The 17,535-nt window shown below is 40.2% G+C and overlaps 1 protein-coding gene across 2 annotated transcripts in view; it reads right to left on the reverse strand.

Annotated features, from left to right (window-relative positions):
• LOC126187443 (transcription termination factor, mitochondrial) overlaps positions 1-17,535 on the reverse strand; it is a 61,185-nt gene that overhangs the window by 34,017 nt on the left and 9,633 nt on the right. For both annotated transcript variants that reach the window (XM_049928523.1, XM_049928522.1), the window contains 2 exons: positions 7,065-7,240; positions 6,880-6,976 (listed from right to left, as the gene is read on the reverse strand). In XM_049928523.1, coding sequence (XP_049784480.1) covers positions 6,880-6,976; positions 7,065-7,240 — 273 coding nt within the window. The remainder of the gene's footprint in view (positions 1-6,879; positions 6,977-7,064; positions 7,241-17,535) is intronic.

Raw genomic sequence — 17,535 nt, forward strand, 5'->3', positions numbered from 1 at the left:
CTGACCCTTGGCCAAAAAAACTGTATCCTAGCTAACAATTTAGTGTGGGAAATTACCCAATGCTCCTGGTGGAGAAGGTGTAGAGCCTCGCACTGTACTATGGCAGGAATGACTACTCTGGGAGTGAGATCTTCCATAGAAAACAGCAAAACACCATCAAAGACAGGCAGTCAATACTGTACAGAAAAATAGTTGGGGAGGGTGTCCAAAGCCTGACTCAGTGTTTATCTCACCAGCTCTTTTGAACAAACCAAACCACCTCACAGAGATCTGGGTCTATGGCTACAGCAGCTGCTATGCGTGAGCTCATAATTGGGAAACCCATGTTTGCAGCCACTGTGCCAATATGAAGGTGTGAAAGCAAAGCATTTCTTCATGATCAAAACCAGGATCAGGACCCACAGGAAGATGGGGCAAGGTGCCCGCATTGGCATGTTTAGACAAACATTGTAGTGAGACAAGAAGAGCACCCAGCATTGTAGGCAGTGTGCTGCCTTCTTAGGCAAGGAACTATTAGGGTTAAACAAGGAAACCCAGGATTTATGGTCAGTAATAAATTGAAACTTGGAGCCACACAAAAAAGAAATTTCTGCAGAGCATAGACAATGGCAAGAGCCTCTTATTCCACCTGAGGGTAACACTGCTGGACCGGAGTGAGAGATTTAGAGGTAAAAGCAACAGGCTGTTCACAATCATCGATATATCGGTGCATTAGGACCACACCGAGGCCATACTGTAAAGTGTCAGTTGATAAAACTATGTGCTGGTCCAGAGAGAATGTAACTAAACAAAGGGCCAAGAATAGTTTGGATTTCAAAATATGAAAAGCAATTCGGGCTCTAGTAAAAAGGTACATTCTTGCGTAAAAAGGCATGCAACAGGAGGGCCAATATGACCGCTCCTGGCAGGGATTTATGGTAGTAGGCTACCTTCCCTAGGAAGGCCTGAAGCTCCTTCATAGACAAGGGATGAGGCACAGATGTAACAGCAGAGATGTGGTCTGGCAGAGGGTGAACCCCATCCCGCAAGACCTCGAGCCCCAAATAAACAATAAAACATTGGGAAAAAAACTGAGATTTCACAAGGCTCCACCGTAGACCTGGGGACTGTAGAGCAGAAAAAAGTGCACAAATTTTTCAAGTGATCGGCCGTGGAGGAGCCTGCGACAACAATATTACTCAGATAACTAATGCAACCCGTGACTGGTATAGTCAATTGCTCAAAAAATCATTGGAAAATAGCAGGGGCACCAGCCACACCAAAAGGAAGGCGTAAATATTGATAGAGACCAAAAGGAGTATTCAAAACTAGAACTTACTAAGACTCTTTGTCCACAGGAATCTGCAGATACACTTCAGACAAATCAAGTTTAGAAAAGTACTGGCCACCCAATATTTTCACCAACAGTTCCTCCTCATGTGGGAGAGGATACGTATCCATGATCGACTGCACATTGATGGTTTTACTGAAGTTGCCACTGAGACACAGTTTCCCCGACAGCTTCTGAACTGCAACCAGCAGAGGCAACCACTCACTAGCCACAACAGGTTGCACCAACCCTAAAGAGTGAAGTCTGTTCAATTCTGCTTTCACATGATCTTTCAGGGTGACAGGAAGAGGATATACACAGCAAAAATGAGGCTGTGCTGTAGATTTAAAAGAAATATGAGCAGAAAAATTTGCAGGACACCCCATACCTTCCAAAAACAACTCTAAAAACTCCTCACACAGTGTTTACAACTGAGAGTACAGTACCTGATCAGACAAAACATGCACTGCATCGGGTGACAGAAAATCCAAATGCCTGAAATGCATCCATAGCAAACAAGTTCTCAACACCGGCATCAGCAGCCACCAAAAGTGTAAAGGAACAAACCACTGACTTGTAAGACGCAGATGCTATAAATTGACTCAACAGTGGACTGTCCTGTCTCTTACGACTGACCAGCTTCCATGTGACCAGTGTCAACGGCAGCGAGCCTGAACTCTTATAGGTTTGAGAATTCAATAATGTCACTGCAGCATCTATGTCAACCCATAGCCAAGCTTGGAGTCATACAGTTTACATCCATGTCCATATCCTGAGCAACCTTCAGGGAACAACACATGGAGGCCATGTGACCCTTCTTCTGGCAAGCATTACAAGTAGCCCATTGCTTACAGCATCCCAAACGTTCATGCTCGACAATACAGGAAAGAAACAGAGAATGCTGCCCTGGTGCTGTGGTGGTCACAGCTGCTTGGACTGGCCTTGGTCAACTCAGCTCTGGGCCGTCATGTTTACAGATGCCACCGCTGCTTCCTCGTGCAAGCTATCAGTTGTTCTAGTGGACACATTTTGTGACACTACTGCCACATCATCCCACACTTCAATTTCATCATGCACTGCCCGAGAAACTTCAAATGATTGTACTATTTGCAAAACTTCTGTTAAGGGGGTGTTTTGCCTTCTGGTGCACTTCCTTGTCTGGAACTAAACAGATAATTGTGTCGCACATCCTACAGTCTGTGTAAGAGTCATTACAGTCATCAGTAATGAACTGACACCTACGGCTAAGGCCATGAAGTTTGGCTGCCCAGCCTCGTATGACCGTTTTGATTTCTTGCAGCATTGGTAGAATTCAATTCGTGCTGCTATGACATGCATTCATTTGTGATAGTAGTTGAGCAATAAACTGCATATGTGATCAAAAGTAAGAGCTGCCCATTCTTGTAAACAGGCAAACTCATGCAGTAATTGATACACTTTAGGTGGAACCCACGAGAGGAATAAGGCTTTCCACAAATTTGAATCTGTCACACCGAAAACCAAAAAATGTCGTCCGAGTTCTTTTTCATAAGCTTAACTATTGTCAGCTGAATCATCATAAGGAGGAAAAGTTGGTGTATAGACTGGTGCAATGGTGCCCTATCTGTTAATTGAAGCAGACAAAGTGGTCACTGCCGAAATAAGCTGTTTACTCAGGGACTGTAGCATGACATCAATAATGACTACACCTGATGGAACTGCTCTTAAAGACTGCATACATAGAAACCATTCCAAACTCATGTAATAACAAGTAGTACACAAAACCAATCCAAGTAACACAAATATGGCTTTATTTATTGTTTTGAAAGAATGAGTTTACAACCATCACAAGCTAAAATGTTACATGGGTATGACCAAACATAATCATATTACAATAGTCAACCGTATAATAAATGACATACAACAGAACCATTTAGGTGCCTAGATAAGTGGCAACAACTTGAAATAAAATAGCAGCTAGTATTACAATTAAAAGGATTTTATTTTTTTTAACTAAAACGCCTAATGGTATAATATCGGGCCATATAACAGTAAAGCTTGAAGTAGATGTGCAAGGGCAACAAACATCCATGCGTAAAATGGCTAAGGATGTAGAATTAGGACTACGCTTTTTAATAATAAAAAAATAATTTTAAATTCTTTGGCATTTTTTAAAATTTTTAGATAGCTTAATCACAACAGTCAGTTCGGCACCAGTTCTCTACGAACAGACAATGGCATTGTCAAATATGCCTATTTAAGATTATATCTGTATTACATTCAGCTTATGTGTTGACTTTCTTGAGCCTTTTACTGAAGTTTGATTTAAATGTAAGTATGATAATAACTGAACTTTGGAAACTTCAGGTTGGGATATCAATAACATAAGGAAAAGGTACATTGCTATATGATAGTAATTGAAAATTCTGTATATGGATCATTAATATGCATACTTATATTAGTATTTTGTTACCTTTGTACTTTATCTCACATATTCTATCTCAAGATGAAATTTTGAAGTGCACAACACTTAACACATAATTGTGAGATCAAGAAACTAAAACCAAACTCCATCTGAACAGGCCTTGAAAGGCCCAATGGTATTGATTGACCACTGTGTCTACCTCAGCTGACAGGCTTCAGTGGACGCAGATATGAAGGGGCATGTGGTCAGCACACCACTCTCCTGGCTGTTGTCAGTTTTTGTGACCAGAGGCATTACTTCTCAATTAAGGAGCTCCCCAATTGGTCTCACAAGGGCTGAGTACACCCCACTTGCCAACACCACTTGGCTGACCTGGACAGCCCTAAATTTGAAGCCTGACAGCATTTAGCTTCGATGACCTGACAGCAAAGGGTGTTACCATTGCTGCAAGCCCATTGGCTGTGAGATCAAGACCTTTCCATATTTCAGAGTTGTGTCAAATCGGAATGGTCACCTGCCTCTACCATGGGTGTAATTCTCAACCAAATAATAAAGTTAATGCTGATAATATCGTAATTACATTTTCTGACATGATACTTCCTGTGACAATGGGCCTTAGCATATTTGGGCAGGGAGGCAGCTAGTATATGACGTCAACATCACAATGACCAGTGAGATGTTAAGAACAATAACAAAATAATGAGAGGTAGCGGGATGTATCACAGCTTTTGTTTGTGATATGAGAGCAAGAAATTTGAAAGCTTAGAAGCAGTTTCAGCTATCCACAAATAAAATTTATTTCTTAAACCTACATATTGTGACAGGATAGTACAGGTACTATGTAATGTACATGTTGTTGAATTCTTTCACAATATTTTTAATAAACCATTTACTAGATTTTGCAAAGAAGTCAATACAATCTATGATGGATCAACATAATGCTGATCTTTCAGTTGCATTTCATATTTCAGAGAGATTGCTGAATATTACTGGAAGTTTACACCAAAGTATTAGAACAGTAGCACAGTTACTCTTATGTCACATTGAGCAAGCTGTGAGATATGTGCTGAAGAGAACAAAATTATTTTTACTGAACTATTACACAACGTGTGTTCAACATAAATTATCCCAAAAATAAGATGACTCCCTGAGAAATGCATACGATCTCAATTTAAAAGCTGGGAGAATATTTTAAGAAGATTTTTGGAAGTTTGTTTGGCTACAATTATAGCAAGAAGAGCAGCTCTTCTAGCATTTTAGGAAGGTAATTTGACGTATGATTGGAATGTTGCATATATGCCGTTTGCATTTGTGGATTTTCTTAAAAATGAGAAATGCTCAAAACTGCAATTGCAGTAAAAAAAATTTAGGCAATGAGAAGTGGTAATTGCTATATACGATAAGCAGTAATTGCTATATTTAATGAATATAAAGCTTAACAGCATTTTTTCACACAGATTTCATATCCATGTGGAGCTCTGTTCCTGTGATGGCCTACACGTAAAGGCAAATTTTAAGAACATACTTATGGATTCTCAATAACATTCAATCATTAACATGTGCAAAAATGACATATTTAATGTTCAAGAATCACACATACATAATGACAAACAGAGATAGATTTAACTCAGGAAAGTTTTCATTAATGCCATTTAACAAAAGGAAGAAATTAGTTTATCATCTCTCTCTGACACTGATACAATCTCTTGCAGTTTTCTGAGTGTCATCTCCAAAATTGTGTCCTTTCTGTGAAAGGACAGCATTCAGGTTCTGTGTCTTTTTTGGAGACAGACCTAGAACCTCACTTTTTCTAATCCCACATGCAGTCCTCTAGAAGGAAATTCTTTGAGCATATCTTTGCGTCAGGAACATTTATTTTGACCATTCATCTGCAGCAAGATACCCACTTGTGCAAACTAATACAATTTTTGTAAGACGATGGTAGATAACATTTCAAGATTAATAGGCAGTGTTGTTGCAATGAGCAACAGCACCATAATGCCTGCTCCTATTTATTCCATCATCCATTCAGTACTGAGTAGAAAGCTAGTAATTGTGACACAGATCACAGCACTTCCCATACATAAAATCAACATTTTTTTGATAGTTCCATTAAAAAGTCACAGATTATTTTCTATTCCATCCTTGTCCAGATCACTCAAAATTTTGTACACATTTCTTTTCTTCCAGGTGTAAATATTTCTGTAATTTATTTGACAAGTCCTATACTACTAATCTTAAATGGTAAAACAATAAATTAATATGTACACAAATAAATTACTTCTCCAGACATTATGTTGAAAGATAAAATTTATTAACCCTTTTGAAGGTTTAATGAAATAAAAAGAACCATTCTTTTCCACGTAAAAAAGATACTTTTCACAATGTATTTTTACTTTCTATTTTTATGAATCCCGTGATCTTCAGTGAAAAATGACTCTCATTTCTTATGAAAGCATTATTTACAATGTTTATTGGTACTCTAAGCCAACAACACACAAAATGAGATGAGAGTAGTTTATTTTCCCCAAAAAGTTCAGCGTAAACAAAGGGAAATCCAGTATGGAATAATGACAATATTACAAAAAGAATATATTGCTGCTCAACATATAGGGGTGATCTTGAGTCACAGATAGGCACCAAGGAAGAAGAAGAAGACAGTCAAACAAGTAACCCTTTGGCCAAAAAGGCCTTTATTGGAATTAGACAACACACACACACACACACACACACACACACGCACACACACACACACACACACACACACAAACCCCTACAAAGACAACTCACACACACACATGACCAGAGTCTGGCCTCGACAACCAGAGACTGTGTGTGTGTGTGTGTGTGTGTTGTCTAATTCCAATGAAGGCCTTGTGTGTGTGTGTGTGTGTGTGTGTGTGTGTGTGTGTGTGTTGTCTAATTCCAATGAAGGCCTTGTGTGTGTGTGTGTGTGTGTGTGTGTGTGTGTGTGTGTGTGGGTGGGTTTCTTTTTAAATTCTGATGAAGGCCTTTCTGGTTGAAAGCTTACTTGTTTGACAGCCATTATTATTATTATTGTGCCTATCTGCAACTCAACATCGTCACATGGTGAATAGCAATCTATCTTTTTCACAATATTGACAGCATAAAAATAGATTAGACAGATTACTTTTTCAGAGCTTACCAAGCATGAGGTCCATTACAGTCTGAAGTTTGACAAATGGCATGGACAGTAAAACATCATGTTTCACTAAGGCCTCACTAATAACAGATGGTGGGCACTGAAAAACAAAACACATACAGGGAATGAATGGTTACGAAAGAAAAAACAGGAATTCAATTCGACTCAAATTATTATATAAAATTTACCTGCAGTTTATCACTCAGATATTTGATGCGGCTTCCTTCAGATAAATGCAAGTCATCCTTCTGAGCATATTCTTTTATTATTCTCAGCTTGTGGAAAGGTATTTTCAAGAGTGGCACAACTTTATTTATGTCTTCATGATATCTCTTCACAATTTGTATGCTGTACTTTAGTTTTCCTGTAGAGAGATTGAAAATCCAGAGGGTTGATTCACAACACAAAATGATTGCAGGAAGGGGGTAGATTAGTCTCCACATCAGTTATTGGAAACATATAAAGTAACAGGATGTTTAATGTAAATGAATGAAGAACAGATGTGGGTTATTGTTCTCAAATATTTTTCTGTTCAACCTTATTTAGCAGTAAATTGTTGCAAAAATCCAGTAGAAATAGAAAAATTACTAGGCAAAACACAATGTGACATTCATAAAAAAAAAACAAAAATTGCATTTTAGCTGGAATCCAGAGAAATAAAAGTGGCAGTGGTGATGCTGGTGGCAGGGGTTTGTGTTTGGCATGTGTGGGGAGGGCGGCTAGAAAGAGAGAAATAGAAATAAAGGAAAATTAAATGGCATGTAAAAAAAGTAAAATAAAATAAAATGAGATGCTACACTTAATAAAAATTTCTACAGGAAAGATAAAAAGACAATGAAGTAAAGTAACATCAATAAACATGAAAGAGAGATATCTTACATCAGAAAACCAAGGAAATCATAATGAGACAATGAATATTTCTCTAGTCCCCAATTAGCATTCAATAACTAAGCTTCTGAGACTTTCTCTCTCTCTTGACTTAAATAGAAACTGTTTTCAGATGACTGTGCCTCTATAACATGTGAATTTTAATTTACTAAAAATGATCAGCATATAAGGAAAATGACAGTCATGACATATTGTTAGGATATATCCAAGCATTCACCTTAAAGGCTTTGAAAAAAATCATGGAAAATCAATTACAATTATTTAACAAGGCAGTGATCCACAGTCCTCTCTACAAGAACATATTTCTTGAATTCCATTAATTTTAGAATGTTGTAATAACAATCTTAGTTTTAGGCAACTTAGGATCTTCTGCAGCAGGGCATAGTTTCCCCAACAGAAATGCATTCAACATAGTTTTGGAATTAAGTGATTTGTAGCTGAGTAACTTCATTATTTATTAAAGCATGATGCAAGTATAAGTTTCAGAATAATGGACAGTTTTCTGAATGATACACAAGTTTGCTCCTACTTGGTCAGTTCCATGGCTTGTGCTGTCACCTCATTAGTCTCAAAGTCTCTACCTAACCTGAATGTTGAACTGCTAATACCTGAGCATGATCCTCATACCTCATTTCTTCCTTACTACAACATGATGTCCACAAAGCATCAATAGAGAGCGAAAACAATACTTCCTTAGGCCCTACATCAGATGTTCCAGGTTTCTGCAGAAAAACAGAATATCCTATTTCAACGCTATGACAAGAAATGGTGACAGTTCTGCTGTATCACTAGGAAAATGTAGTAGGAGTGGATATTGATAAGCTGAGCAGGAACTGGTTTCTGCTGTATTTCATTTCTGCCTTATTCACATATTAAGTTGTTATGCAACACAACAATATGAAGAAATCAGTAAATTAGGCACTACCAGCCAAAACTGAAATTACATGTGTTTCATATAATCAAGCGTCATAAACAAAGCAGATGCTTCCTGAACAAAACTGGCATTATTGGCTTAGACACGCCAGTACTGATAAAAATTACGCACTAATTAATAAACTGACTGCTATGCAGCCTCCTGGCAATGCCTCATGCAGGACTCATTCTACCCAGTGGCAGCCAGGAGCTCTCACAAGAACCGTAGACTTCACCAAGGTATGTCAGCTTGCACACCTCCATGTAACTGATAGCCATGCCATAGGTGCAACCACATCAGAGAAGTACCTATGGAGAGGCTAGACTAACCTGTGGTTCCCAAAGAGAGGCAGTGGTGTTTATAGTAGTAGCAGGGGCACGATTCTGGATAACTGACTGATCTAGTCTTAGAATACTAACCACTTAGCCTTGCTATGTTGGTGCTGTAAATTACTGAAAGTAAGGAAATCTACAATCATTAAATTCTCTAGCTCTGTTCTATGGCATCCTCTTGGTAAAATGTTCTGTAGATAAAATAGTCCCCTCATTCAGATCTCCAAGTGGAGACCTCTCAGGAGGATGTTGTCATCAGCAGAAATCACACTTGCACACTACAGTTTGGAGTATGGAAAGTTAGACCACATCACTGAGTAGGTAGGTTAGAGAATTTAAAAATGCAGTTGCTGTGCAGGAAGAATAGGATTTGGATCAGGTGAAGACAGAGTTATACATACAAAACCAAATAGGGGTACTGCAGAAATGGGGCTAATAATTAATAATAAAATAAACATACAAGTAAACTACCAAAAAAGGCACAGAGAATGTGTAATTGTAACTCAGACAGACATAAAGCAAACACCCACAACAATAGCACAAGTTTATATGAAAGTTACCTTAGCAGATGATGAAGAGATTAAAGGGATGTACAATGAGATAAAAGAAATTAATCATATAGTTAAGAGAGATGAAAATTTAATTGTGATGGGGGACTGGAATTTTATAGAAGAAAAGGATAGAAAGGAAAAATAGGAGAATACGGTCTGAGGGAGAGGAATGAAATGGGAATCCACCTGGCAGAATTTTGCACGGACCACAATCTAAGCATTGCTAACCTTGGTTTAAGAATCACAAAAGAGGAGGACAATTTAAGTATTGCCAACACTGGTTTAAGAATCATGAAAGATGGTGTATACATGGCACAGGCCTGGAGACGCCAAAAGTTTTCAAATACATTCCATACTGGTAGGACAAAGATTTTGAAAGTAAATCTTAAACTGTAAAATATGTCTAGGGGCAGATGTGAACTCTTACCATAACATATTGATTGTGAATTGTAGATTAAAACTGAAGAAATTGCAGAAATGTAGGAAATTAAGGAGACTGAGCCTGGATACACTGAAAGAACCATAAAATTAGGCAAAAATTACATGAAAGAGAGGAAAGATATGCCATAGAAGATGGAAGAATAGCTTTGAGAGAAGAAATAGTGAAGGCAGTAGAGGATCATACAGGCAAAAAGACAAGATCAGCTAGAAATCCTTGGATAACAAATGACATGTTATATACAACTGGTGAAAGGAGAAAACATAAAACTGCACATTGGAATACTGGCACCTTAAAAATGACAGGAAGTGCCAAATGACAAAGCAAGAATGGATGCATGTGAAATAAAAGGGAGTACAGGCATGACTATGGGAAAATTAAAGAGACTTTGTAAAAAAGAAAAACAACTGTTTGAAAATTAAAAGCTCAGATGACAAGCTTGTACAAGGCAAATAACGGAAGACTGAAAGGATGAAGGAGTATATAGAAGGACTATACAAGGGAAATTAACTTGAAGGTGGTATTATAGAAAGGGAAGAGGGTGAAGATGAAGATGAAGATGAGATGGCAGAGATGATAGTCTGGGAAGAATCTGGCCAAGCACTGAAAGTCAAACAATGCCCATAAAGCCAACGACTATCTCTCAGAATTACTGAGCCCCCTGGAGCTGTTACTGAACTATTCCATCTGGTATGAAAGATATATGAGACAGTGAAATACCTTCAGACTTCAAGAAGAATGTAATAATTCCTATTCCAAGGAAGAAAGGTGCTGTCAGATGTGAGTATTACCATAACCACAAGTTTAATAACTCATGGTTCCATAATACTGACATAAATTATTTATATATATAAGGTACAAGATCAGTTCAGGTTTCATAGAAATGCAGGAATACACAAGAGAATAATGACTCAGTGAGTTATCTTAGAAGATAAACTAAGAAATGGCAAACCTATATTTACTGCTTTAATAAATTTAGAGAGCACTTTTGACAATGCTGACCTGAATACTCTCTGAAATTCTGAAAGTAGCAGGGATAAAACACAGACAGCAAAACGTTACCTATACTTGTACAGAATCAATGAACAACAAAATAACTGTTAATGGCAGAAGTACAGATGATATATAATTTAGACTGTGTGACGAAGCAAGCTGGGATATTTTTACTTCCCCTCTTGTTTTGCCATCTGCCTCCTTAAAATTCATTTTTTCACTTTTAACTAATTAGCATGAACATATGTGTGTATAATCTGCATTTTCATAAAAGAGAAAAGTTGGCCCTCAGTTTTAAAGAACATAAAACCAGATCTAATTTTGTGCTTAGTTTTATGTATGTAATTGATTTTCTAATTTATTTCAACTATTTTCCTAGTTAATACTATTGTTATAGGGTGAAATCAGTAAATACTTCATAACTTAAATTCTATTGTTGACGTATAAACAAATATAAATCTGTACTAATTATAAACATTTGGAGGAACAACTAATAGTATTCTTAAAGGATCTATTTGGCTCTATTCAAAAACTTGTTAGCAAAGCCAGCCCTTCATTAATTCCAAAATAATTCACAGTTCTGTCAAAAGTATTGTTTGCATAACTATATATGTTAATTTCATGATTTAAACAAATAATTCGGCTTAACCCTTGTAGTAAAAGAAACTGTTAAAAAGAACCAATTTTTTATGTATTCAGTTAATTTAATGAGTTAAGTTTTATTGTAATTTCTGTAAATTTAACTTCAAACAATGTGTAGTTTTAGTACCTATTATTGTGAGGATATATAAGGGCTCAATTTTTGGTCCCGAGACAGTCAGTCCACGGCCAAGTTTCAGGCGAGAAACCCGTGTTGGTTAGAACAACAAGGCTTCAACTTAACTGTAAAATAAGTGTTACACAATTATGCCGTGTGTTAAAACAATGACAGTGTCTACTCCACACATACCTTTCTTTTCTTCAAGAACTGTGAACTTTGTGGTTAGGTTTTTACTGCTCATAGATGTACAATAGTAAACTACTGTAGCAGTATGTGGAGGTTTGCCTGCAAACTATTAATGAGGCTTATGGGAAGTTTAAATAATAGTGCACTGGCCATATATAACTGTGTATTATTGGGGGGGGGGGGGCGTTGTGAACAATGAAAGTAAACTACTGTGAAACACAACTGTGCAGCTGTCAGCTACATTATTTAAAGTAGTGTTGTACCTCCACACCCCATTTTTCAATCAGTACCACAACACAGTACGTCAACACCGAGGACAACAAATGGAGAAATAAAAAAGGCAAACCATCACAACTGGAATACCACGAAAAGTTTTCTAGGTAAAAAGAAATCATTTATGTGGAGTGAAGCCTTTTACAGAAATGAAACGTGAGCAATACACAGTTTAAATAAGAAAAGAATAGAAGATTTTGATATATGGTGCTACTGAAGAATGTTGAAGTTTAGATGGGTACATCAAATAACTAACGAAAAGGTATGTCAAATAAAGGAAAGGTAACAACTCACTTATAGATGACTCATGTGTGGCACGTATAAACACACAACAGAAAACTATTCATACTTGCTTTCTCTTGTAGAAACACACATAGTCATGCACACAACCACACAGACACCAGAACACACACACAGACTCATGGCCACAGTAAGACGTATTATCAACTGTTGATAGCAGTTGCCTGGGCAGATGGAGGTGGGGACGGCATAGGGAAGGACACATGAGATGATGAGGTTGTAGTTGATTAACTATGTTTTCAGTCACTCCTTTTATCTACCAACCATCCAACCATGGATCCTTGCTCATTCTACCTCCACCAAAATATTCTTGTTTGCCCCAGCAAAATTCCAATCACACATCCTTTTTCTGAAATCTTGTCTGGCATATGGTATCCCACCTAATGGGCCTAGAATTAAAACTGGCATCTCAGGCTGTTGCATATTCTACTCCAAGAGCCTTGACCATTTCCAGTTTCATCAGTCCCTCACCCTACCCACTCCGGTCCTTCAGAATCATACAATCCAAGGTCAAACCATACTTCATAGACTTTGCTCCTTTTGCAAAACACATTTAGTTTGTGACTACAACTTTCTGAACACTATTGTTGAGCTACTCCTGTCTTATGCCCACACTGAATTGTCTATAGCCAAGAAAAAGCTTACCGCACTTATCTAACCCCCCCCCCCCCCCCCCCACACACACACCCACCCACCACCCTCACCCCACAGCCAACCCTTCGTAGCTCCTCAACCATGCCTTATTGACATATTTTGGCTTCCACATTCCCAAAAACTTGCTCCACACTCCATGAAACACACTGCTCCTGAACATCCATCCCATAACACTGTTGTCAACCTTCTTGCCAAAACTCTGACCCCTGAAAAGGATTCAGTACTTTATGAATGCCTCACCTTTAGCCCTAAACCTAAGTTCATCCATGCCAGACTTGTAAAGGACCTTCTTCTCTCTATTCATTCTCTATAGCAAATACATTTCTTCATTGCACACCTTACTGATAACAGTCACCAAAACCCAACACTGGACCTTGTTTAAAACAGTTCCTACCTCCCTCCAACTGTGATCCACCTTCCCTTCCACATAGTTGTCGCCTGGTAATCTTTCAGACATTCCTCACTTCCAACCTGGCCTCACCTTCCTTTCCTAAATCCCTCCCAGTGAGTCCAACATCACTCCTATGGAACTCACTGCTATCCACAACCTGAAAATCAATCCAGGTCTTATCATCCTTCCCTTAGACAAAGGCTTCACCACAGTGATCATAACTCATAGTGATTATGAGGCTGAGGGTCTCCTTCAACTTTCTGAAATACAAACCATACAACCATGACACCATTTCAGAAGACCAACATGACCTCCAGAGCTCCTCCAAGACCTTAGGTCCATCCCAAACTTGACACCTGAATCCATCTCCCTCCTCATACCATCACCCCCATGCACTCCTAACTTCTGCCTACTCCCCAAACTCTACAAACCCAACAGTTACTACTAGATTCCTTCTTGGTCACTGTGGATGTGATGTTCCCAAAGAAGACTACCTTTCGAAATATCCTCCTGACATCACTCCAACAACTCTTTCCAAACCCTTCTAGCCAACCACATCATGACCCACTATTACTTCACTTTCAAAAACCAAATCTATAAACAAACCTTTGGCAGAGTCATGGATAGTTGCATAGTCCCATCCTATGCCAACTTATTTATGGATGACCTGATGAAAACAAACAAAACTCCTTGTCTGGTTTAGAATCACTGATGACATATCTGTGATCTGGACTCATGGCAAGGACAACCTTTGCTCCTTCCTCCATAACATGAACACCTATTCCCACATTCACTTCACCTGGTCCTTCTCAACTGAACTAGTCACCTTCCTAGATGTCAATGTCTATCTCTCAGATGACTCCATAAATAAGTCTTTTCATATCAGGCATACCAGTAATCAACAGTACCACCACTCTGACAGCTTTAATCCATTCCATATCAAAAAGTCTCTTCCATATAGCCCACCACTGATGGACACCACATCTGCAGTGGAAAGCAGGAGTTGTCGAAATGTTCCAATAACCTTACCAGAGCCTTTACTGACACACAGTTTCCCATCCAGCTCACACATAAACAGATTTATTGTGCCATCTACTCCTCTGACACCAGTAAATCTGTTAACCTGGCTCCACACACCACTCCTGTGATCCCTCAGTATCACCTCGTACTTGAAAAGCTCAACCACAACCTTCACCATGGGTTCAACTCTTTGTGCACTGAAATTAGGGGTACCCCACTCAAAATCTTACCCACATCACCCAAAGTTGTATTCCACTGTCTACCCACCAACGGAATATCCTTGTTCATCCCTATTCCAATCTTCCACCCAACAGATCAATCCCTTGTGGTCGACCCTGGTGAGAGATATGACCCGAATACCCATCCACCACCTCCTAGTGCAGTCCAGTTACAGGCATTTCCTGCCTGAAAATGCAGGACCACATGTGAAAGCAGCAATGTTATATATCAGCTATGCTGCAATTACTGTGCAGCATTCTGCTGTCTACTAACATTATTTTCCACTGCAAAAGGATGGCAAACTGCAAACTTGACCACCCAGTTGCCAAACACGTTGCACACCACAACACAAATGAGTGCAATGGCTGATTTACTATGCGGGTCATTTGGATACTCTCTTCCAGTAATAAGTTTCTGTGAACTATGCAGGTGCAAATTGTCTCTCCAGCATAGCTTGCACTCTCACAATTCTCCTGGCCTAAACCTCTGTTAATTTTTTCTTCTGTCCACAATAATGCTTCCCCACGCAGATCATGTACTGATTTCACCTACCACCCTTCCTACCCCTCCAAGCAAGCATATATTTTCTCCCCCCCCCCCCCCCCTTTTCCACCCTTCTACTTTTATCACTTACCTCCCTGCCTCCCTCCTCATCTCCACCTTCCTCTCCTTTCCTCCCTCTTCCTAAATCTTATATGCTCTAGTCTCTGAACTCCTTGCGCAACCAATGTCATTGTGTCACCTAAGAGAAGACCTGTCTCACACTATCCCACTACACCCTGCTCACTTCATTCATTCTTGCCTAGCCCCTCCCCACCTCCATCTGTCCATGTAAATGCAGTCTATAACCAACAATCAGTCTTGTTGTGGCCGCAGGCATGTGAGTTTTGGAGTCCGTGTAGTTGTGTGTGTGAATGTGTGTGTTTCTACTAGAGAAAGAGCAAGAGCTCAAAAGCTATTACAAACAGGCCCTGTTGTGTATTTCTATAGGCCACACATCAGTCAGCTACAGGTGAGTGGGTGCCTTTCCTTTATTTTACATGTTGTTCCATCCAGGAATTTCCATTGTGGTTACATAATGAACAAGAAGGTATCAAATTTGAGAAAAACGAAATTTGTGGCACAATTTGACTATGTGATAGGACACATCACAAGGCAGCAAAGAATCATCAGTTTCCTAATGGGAAAAAGAAGTGTGCACCTGTGTGGAGGCTGGGTAGGGGGGAGTGGTGCATTGTAAAGGGAGATCATGGCTTGAATACAGTAAGTAGATTCAAACAGCTGTAGGTTGCAGCAATTAGTCAAAGATGAAGATGTTCGCACAGGATGGACAAGCAGTCTTCGGAGTGAAGATCACAAGAATTAAAATCTTTGGATAGCATGTTTGCAAAACAGTCACAATGTTGTATACAATCTGGATGTCATGTGGCTTGTAGGTGAAAACATGGATTGGTGACATACACTCCTGGAAATTGAAATAAGAACACCGTGAATTCATTGTCCCAGGAAGGGGAAACTTTATTGACACATTCCTGGGGTCAGATACATCACATGATCACACTGACAGAACCACAGGCACATAGACACAGGCAACAGAGCATGCACAATGTTGGCACTAGTACAGTGTATATCCACCTTTCGCAGCAATGCAGGCTGCTATTCTCCCATGGAGACGATTGTAGAGATGCTGGATGTAGTCCTGTGGAACGGCTTGCCATGCCATTTCCACCTGGCGCCTCAGTTGGACCAGTGTTCGTGCTGGACGTGCAGACCGCGTGAGACGACGCTTCATCCAGTCCCAAACATGCTCAATGGGGGACAGATCCGGAGATCTTGCTGGCCAGGGTAGTTGACTCACACCTTCTAGAGCACGTTGGGTGGCACGGGATACATGCGGACATGCATTGTCCTGTTGGAACAGCAAGTTCCCTTGCCAGTCTAGGAATGGTAGAACGATGGGTTCGATGACGGTTTGGATGTACCGTGCACTATTCAGTGTCCCCTCGACGATCACCAGTGGTGTACGGCCAGTGTAGGAGATCGCTCCCCACACCATGATGCCGGGTGTTGGCCCTGTGTCGTATGCAGTCCTGATTGTGGCGCTCACCTGCACGGCGCCAAACACGCATACGACCATCATTGGCACCAAGGCAGAAGCGACTCTCATCGCTGAAGACGACACGTCTCCATTCGTCCCTCCATTCACGCCTGTCGCGACACCACTGGAGGCGGGCTGCACGATGTTGGGGCGTGAGCGGAACAGTGTCCCTAATTTGCTGGGAAGTGGCGGTGCGGTCCCCTACGGCACTGTGTAGGATCCTACGGTCTTGGCGTGCATCCGTGCGTCGCTGCGGTCCGGTCCCAGGTCGACGGGCACATGCACCTTCCGCCGACCACTGGCGACAACATCGATGTACTGTGGAGACCTCACGCCCCACGTGTTGAGCAATTCGGCAGTACGTCCACCCGGCCTCCCGCATGCCCACTATACGCCCTCGCTCAAAGTCCGTCAACTGCACATACGGTTCACGTCCACGCTGTCGCGGCATGCTACCAGTGTTAAAGACTGCGATGGAGCTCCGTATGCCACGGCAAACTGGCTGACACTGACGGCGGCGGTGCACAAATGCTGCGCAGCTAGCGCCATTCGACAGCCAACACCGCGGTTCCTGGTGTGTCCGCTGTGCCGTGCGTGTGATCATTGCTTGTACAGCCCTCTTGCAGTGTCCGGAGCAAGTAT

The sequence above is a fragment of the Schistocerca cancellata genome, chromosome 5, assembly GCF_023864275.1.
Source record: "Schistocerca cancellata isolate TAMUIC-IGC-003103 chromosome 5, iqSchCanc2.1, whole genome shotgun sequence".
Lineage (NCBI taxonomy): Eukaryota > Metazoa > Arthropoda > Insecta > Orthoptera > Acrididae > Schistocerca > Schistocerca cancellata.